Source organism: Leptonychotes weddellii, chromosome 9, assembly GCF_054177405.1.
Source record: "Leptonychotes weddellii isolate Sample4059 chromosome 9, ASM5417740v2, whole genome shotgun sequence".
In the NCBI taxonomy this organism is placed as follows: Eukaryota; Metazoa; Chordata; class Mammalia; order Carnivora; family Phocidae; genus Leptonychotes; species Leptonychotes weddellii.
Window position 1 is genome coordinate 65,783,493 of NC_138377.1, and position 5,973 is coordinate 65,789,465.

Below are 5,973 nucleotides of genomic sequence, written 5' to 3' on the forward strand. Positions count from 1 at the left end.
GATATTCCCTGCCTCTACAGAGATTCCACCTACACCATCTCAAATCAAAACCGCCATCATCTGCTTCCTCTACCTGGAAAAGGAGCCTCTCCCTCAGACCCACCCACTGCAACCACCCTGTCCCCGTGCAGGCCAGAATGCCCAGGGCCAGATAGGAGGAGGTGGGCCTCCCAGCTTTCTCCCAGCAGGTCCTTTGGGAAAGTACATCCAGATGTGTGCACCACAGCTGGGAAAAAACTCAGACTGGTGAAGAAAGATTAAGTAAGGGGGATTTTTTACTACCCATAGATTCATTATGGATATTCTCCAGATAACTGCCCTTTTAGTATAATCCTAATATGAACTGATTTATGAAAATTTGATTTTAAGAAAAAATTTTAGAAACACATCATTTGCTTAAAGTTGAAGTGTATTTATAGTATATATTTCCTCTAGCTGATAGAAGATAAGTTTTCATAATTGGCATCATACATATGCTTTCAAATTATTTCTTCTCTTTCTGTTCTAGCCAAAGAAAGTACCATTCATCCATCCTAAAAGAAATTATTCTTGCTTCTGAAAATCAGGTAATAGCTTATTTTTCTCTTTGTGGACAAAGTCTATAATTAATTTCAATGGATTCTATAGAGCAAGATACATTCAGTATTATTAATAATTACTGGATATTATTATAGCCACTTAATTCTTTTTAAATAATAATGAAGATAAAATATATTTGAGATTGGGGGTGCCTGACTGGCTCAGTTGGTAGAGCATGTGACTCTTGATCTCAGGGCTATAAGTTCAAGCCCCACATTGGGTACAGAGATTACTTAAAAGTAAAATCTTAGTGCTTGCTTCGGCAGCACATATACTAAAAAATAAAATCTTAAATATATATACATATGTATATGTATATATATATATACACACACACACACACACACATATGTTTGAGATTGGTGTTTATAAACACGTATTTTTAATGATATTCCAGTGTTTAGGTCTATCAATGTTCACACACCTCTATATAACTAACTCTTATTAGTTTAATTTTTTTGTTGTTTCTTAAGAATTACATGATATTTTGGTTTAAGCATAAAAAATACCTAAAACACTATTTGGAGGAAAAACCCTTTTTTGAACAAACCATTCATCAAAGGGAGTTTTTAAATAACATAGGGCTCAGATGTTTAATACCTTTAAAAGGTTCTCGAGAATCTCATTTGTTGGAGGTCAAATAAGGTTTTCAAATAATAACACACTAAAGATCAAATCCTACAATAATCAATCTATTTTAATCCAAATCACCAGAACCAATAAACTAGTTAGGTCAACCAATTAAGTTAAATAACATTCTAGAGCAAACAGAAAACATGGATGATGCCTTTGACTTTGTTTTTACTGGGGACAGACTCACATTGCTGAGGTATGTGGCCAATCCCTCATCACAGTCCTGACTATGTGACATAAAGTACAAAAGATGTGATCACACAGGGAAATGGGATGCAAGACTAACCAGAGTTGGCAAAAGCTATTCAGTCAGCCAATCAACCAGCAAATATTTATTAATTATCTTACTGTTGCCAAACACTGTGGCAGGTGCTGCAGATACAATAAAAGAACAAAACAGACTCAGTCTTTGCTCTGAAAGAGTTCATAATCTAGTAGAAGAAACCAGTGAGCATTTAGGTAAATAGTTATCATACTGTACTGCAATCACCACTTATAATATAACTTTTTTTTTTTAAGATTTTATTTATTTGACAGAGAGAGACACAGCGAGAGAGGGAACACAAGCAGGGGGAGTGGGAGAGGGAGAAGCAGGCTTCCCGCCGAGCAAGGAGCCCGATGGTGGGGCTCGATCCCAGGACCCTGGGATCATGACCCGAGCCGAAGGCAGACGCTTAACGACTGAGCCACCCAGGCGCCCCTATAATATAACTCTTATCTCCCAGAAGATTGTCTTCTAAGGGAGAAAAATTCTTCCCGAAAGAGGTGACAGCCAACTGAGTTCTGAGCAGTGAGACCATGTTAAGATGAATCAGTATTTTCCAGGAGGAGTGGGTCCAGTAGGTCCTTGTTGCTCCAAGGGATCCAAAGGAAGGAAGATTATAGAAATATGTAAGGGCCAGTGGCACCTGGGTGGCTCAGTCAGTTAAGCATCCACTTGATTTCAGTTTAGATCATGATCTCAGGGTTGTGGGATAGAACCCCGTGTCAGGCTCGGGATTCAGCCAGGAGTCAACTTGAGATTCTCTCCTTCCCTCCTCTCTCTCTCTTTCAAATAAATAAATAAATCTTTACAAAAAATATGTGAGGGCCAGATCTCAAAGCTTCTTGTATATCATGGCAGGAGATATTTTGAGAAGTCAGAGACCAACAATAGGGATGATAATTATGGAGAATTGTTTGACTCTGCTCCATGCCACCAGAATCCACTTCTCTACTGTACAGATCCATCATATGCACTAACACTGTTATTCAGACACAACCTTGTGCCTTGGCTTCCAATACTTGTAAGTGTCTCCCATAAAAGGAGAATTTCAGGGGGTGCCTGGATGGTTCAGTCGGTTAAGTGTCTGACTCTTGATTTCAGCTTAGGTCATGATCCTATGGTCGTCGGATGGAGACCCATGTCAGGCTCCGTGCTCAGCTGAGATTCAGCTTGAGATTCTCTCTCTCCTTTCCTTCTCCCTCTGTCCCTCCCCCCAGCTCATGCGCGCTCTCTCTCTCTCTCATAAATAAAAAAATCTTTTTAAAAAAAAAAAAGAAAAGAAAAGAAAAAAGAAGGAGAATTTCAGGACACCTGGAAACTAACCAGCCTCTGAGGGCTTGTCTTGCAGAGCAAACCCAGATGACTGATGGCAAATGCTTTCCACTTTAAAACATAGAAGTTCTGGGGCACCTGGGTGGCTCAGTCATTAAGCGTCTGCCTTCAGCTCGGGTCATGATCCCAGGGTCCTGGGATCGAGCCTTGCATCGGGCTCCCTGCTCCGCAGGAGGCCTGCTTCTCCCTCTCCCACTCCCCCTGCTTGTGTTCCTTCTCTCGCTGTGTCTCTGTCAAATAAATAAATAAAATCTTTAAAAAAAAATAAAACATAGAAGTTCTTGGGGCGCCTGGGTGGTTCAGTTGGTTAAGGGTCTGCCTTTGGTTCAGGTCTTGATCTCAGGGTCCTGGAATTGAGCCCTCCTTCCGGCTCCCTGCTCAGTGGGGAGCCTCCTTCTCCCTTGCCTTCTTCTCCCCCTGCTTGTTCTCTCTCTCTCTCTATCATATAAATAAATAAAATCTTTTAAAAATAAAAAAATTAAAATATAGAAGTTCTCTGTTTCCCTCCTAGACTCTGGTCATCAGACAAAAGCATTCTGTCACTACCTCCTGTGTATATTTCCCTTGTCTGACTTCACCATTCATCTTAGCAGACTACAGAAAGACATGGGAGAGACCAAAAATACATCCCTGGACACGGGGATGACAGACTTCATTCTCCTGGGCTTACCTCACCCCTCGAGTCTGAGGACCCTCCTCTTCCTGGTCTTCTTCATCACGTTTACGTCCTGATTCAGCTAGGGAATCTGCTCATTCTGCTCACTGTGTGGGCTGACCCAAAACTCCATGCTCGCCCCATGTACATTCTTCTGGCCGTGCTCTCATTCCTGGACATGTGGCTCTCCTCAGTCATCGTCCCTCGGCTAATATTGGATTTTACTCCCACCAGCAAGGCAATCCCCTTTGGTGGCTGTGTGGCTCAGCTGTATTTCTTTCACTTCCTGGGCAGCACCCAGTGCTTCCTCTACACCCTGATGGCCTACGACAGGTACCTGGCAATATGCCGGCCCCTGCGCTACCCTGTGCTCATGAATGGCAGGTTATGCACCATCCTCGTGGCTGGAGCTTGGGTGGCTGGCTCCATCCATGGGTCTATCCAGGCCACCTTGACCTTCCGCCTGCCCTACTGTGGGCTCAACCAGGTGGACTATTTTTTCTGTGACATCCCTGCGGTATTGAGATTGGCCTGTGCTGACACAACCATCAATGAGCTCGTGACCTTTGTGGACATTGGGGTGGTGGCCGCCAGTTGCTTCATGTTAATTCTGCTCTCCTATGCCAACATAGTCCACGCCATCCTGAAGATTCGCACTGCTGGTGGGCGGCGCCGAGCCTTCTCCACCTGTGGCTCCCACCTAACCGTGGTCACTGTCTACTATGTGCCCTGTATCTTCATCTACCTCAGGCCAGGCTCCAAGAGTCCCCTGGATGGAGCAGTGGCCGTGTTTTACACTGTTGTCACTCCATTTCTGAACCCCCTCATCTATAGCCTGAGGAACCAGGAAGTGAAGTCTGCTGAAGAGACTAACAGCAGGTAGAGGGGCTGCCAGTGAAAATAAGTAACTGCAGGCTCAGGGACTACCTGCTTCATAGTTGTTACCATACCTCTCAGCTACTGCTGCATATGACAAATGTTCAAAATTAGATGTTGGCTTAAGCTGGCCTGAATGTATTCTACTGCAAAGAAGCTTCTAGTGCTATATTTAACCTCAATAAATTGGCCAGAACTCTTTTTTAGTTTTCTGATCCACCTCACAGAAGAAAGCACATTCTACACAAACATTGAATATAAGGAATACTCTACTGAGGAGGAGGGGGATTATTCCAGGAAAATTTGGGTAAACCAGTATAATGCTGTCCCATCACCCTTCATCCATTGCTTCACTCATAATTTCCCAAAGCCTCTAGGCATTTGGGATTGCTTTGCTCCTATCAAGGAGATGAGTCACCTGCCAACATGGGACATTCACTTCAGAATTTTAAGTGAGAGGAAAACAAACCTCTAATTCTTTAAATCACTGATTTGTAATTGGATTACTTTATTACAGCAGCTTTACCTCATCCTTATTAATGCTTCACTCAATCAGCAATTTTTTTAAGCTAAAACAGCACTAGGAAAGACTTTTGAACTACATCTAAATTGTCCAAAGTATCCAGAAAAATTGTTGGCCAGTTATCATAATGTCAAACAGTCAAAGATCTGGAAGCCACCTGGTCAGTCATTCAGTGGGCCAGTTACTCACAGGACATCTCTCTGACCAGGCCAGCGTGATCTAAATGGCCTCAACTTACCCACTGTGACCTATCCTCATCTTACCTGGAGGAACAAGAAAATACTTGAAAGAAGTTGGGGAGAGAGGACTCACTTACAATATAAGAGCAAGTGTCAATAGCTCTTTCAGAAAATGAAGGACAGTGGCTGCAGCATTTTACAATTCCACGAAGAGTGGACAAGGGCTCCCTTTTCTCCACAGCCTCACCAACACTTGCTGTTTTCTGTTTTTTTAATAGTAACCATCCTAATGAGTCTGAATTGGTAGCTTGTAGTTTCGGTTTGCATTTCTGAATGACAAGTGATGTTGAGCATCCTCTCATGTGCTTGTTGGCCATTGGTAGGTCTTCTTTAGAGAAATGTCCATTCAAGTCCATTGCCCATTTTTGAATAGGGTTGTTCATTTTTGTTGTTGAGATCTAGGAATTCTGGATATTGATTGTTTATCAGATATATAATTTGCAAATATTTTCTCTCATTCTGCGGATTGCCTTTTTATCCTGTTATTAGTGTTTTTTAATGTACAAACATTTTTAATGTCCACGAAGCCGACCTTGTCTGTTTTCTTCTGTTACCTGTGCCTTTGGTGTCATATCCAAGAAATCATTGCCAAATCCAATATTGTGGAGTTTTTGTCCTAAGTTTTCCCTAAGACTTATATTGGTTTAGGTCTTTACAGTTAGGTCTTTGATGAGTTAATTTATGTATATGGTGTTAGGTAAGAGTCCAGCTTCATTTTTTTATATGTGGATATCCAGTTTTCCCAGCACCACTTGTTGAAAAGACTGTCTTGGGCGCCTGGGTGGCTCAGTCGGTTAAGCGATTGCCTTCGGCTCAGGTCATGATCCTGGAGTCCTGGGATCGAGTCCCGCATCGGGCTCCCTGCTCAGCA

General features: G+C 42.5%; 1 protein-coding gene across 1 annotated transcript; it reads left to right on the forward strand.

The window, feature by feature from the left end:
• Positions 1-2,395: 2,395 nt before the first annotated feature.
• Positions 2,396-4,548, forward strand: OR10G2 (olfactory receptor family 10 subfamily G member 2). The gene is given in 2 exon segments (XM_031025965.2): positions 2,396-3,526; positions 3,529-4,548. Coding segments are annotated over 2 exon segments (930 nt in total). The 5' UTR covers positions 2,396-3,415; the 3' UTR covers positions 4,348-4,548.
• The last annotated feature ends 1,425 nt before the right edge of the window (positions 4,549-5,973 follow it).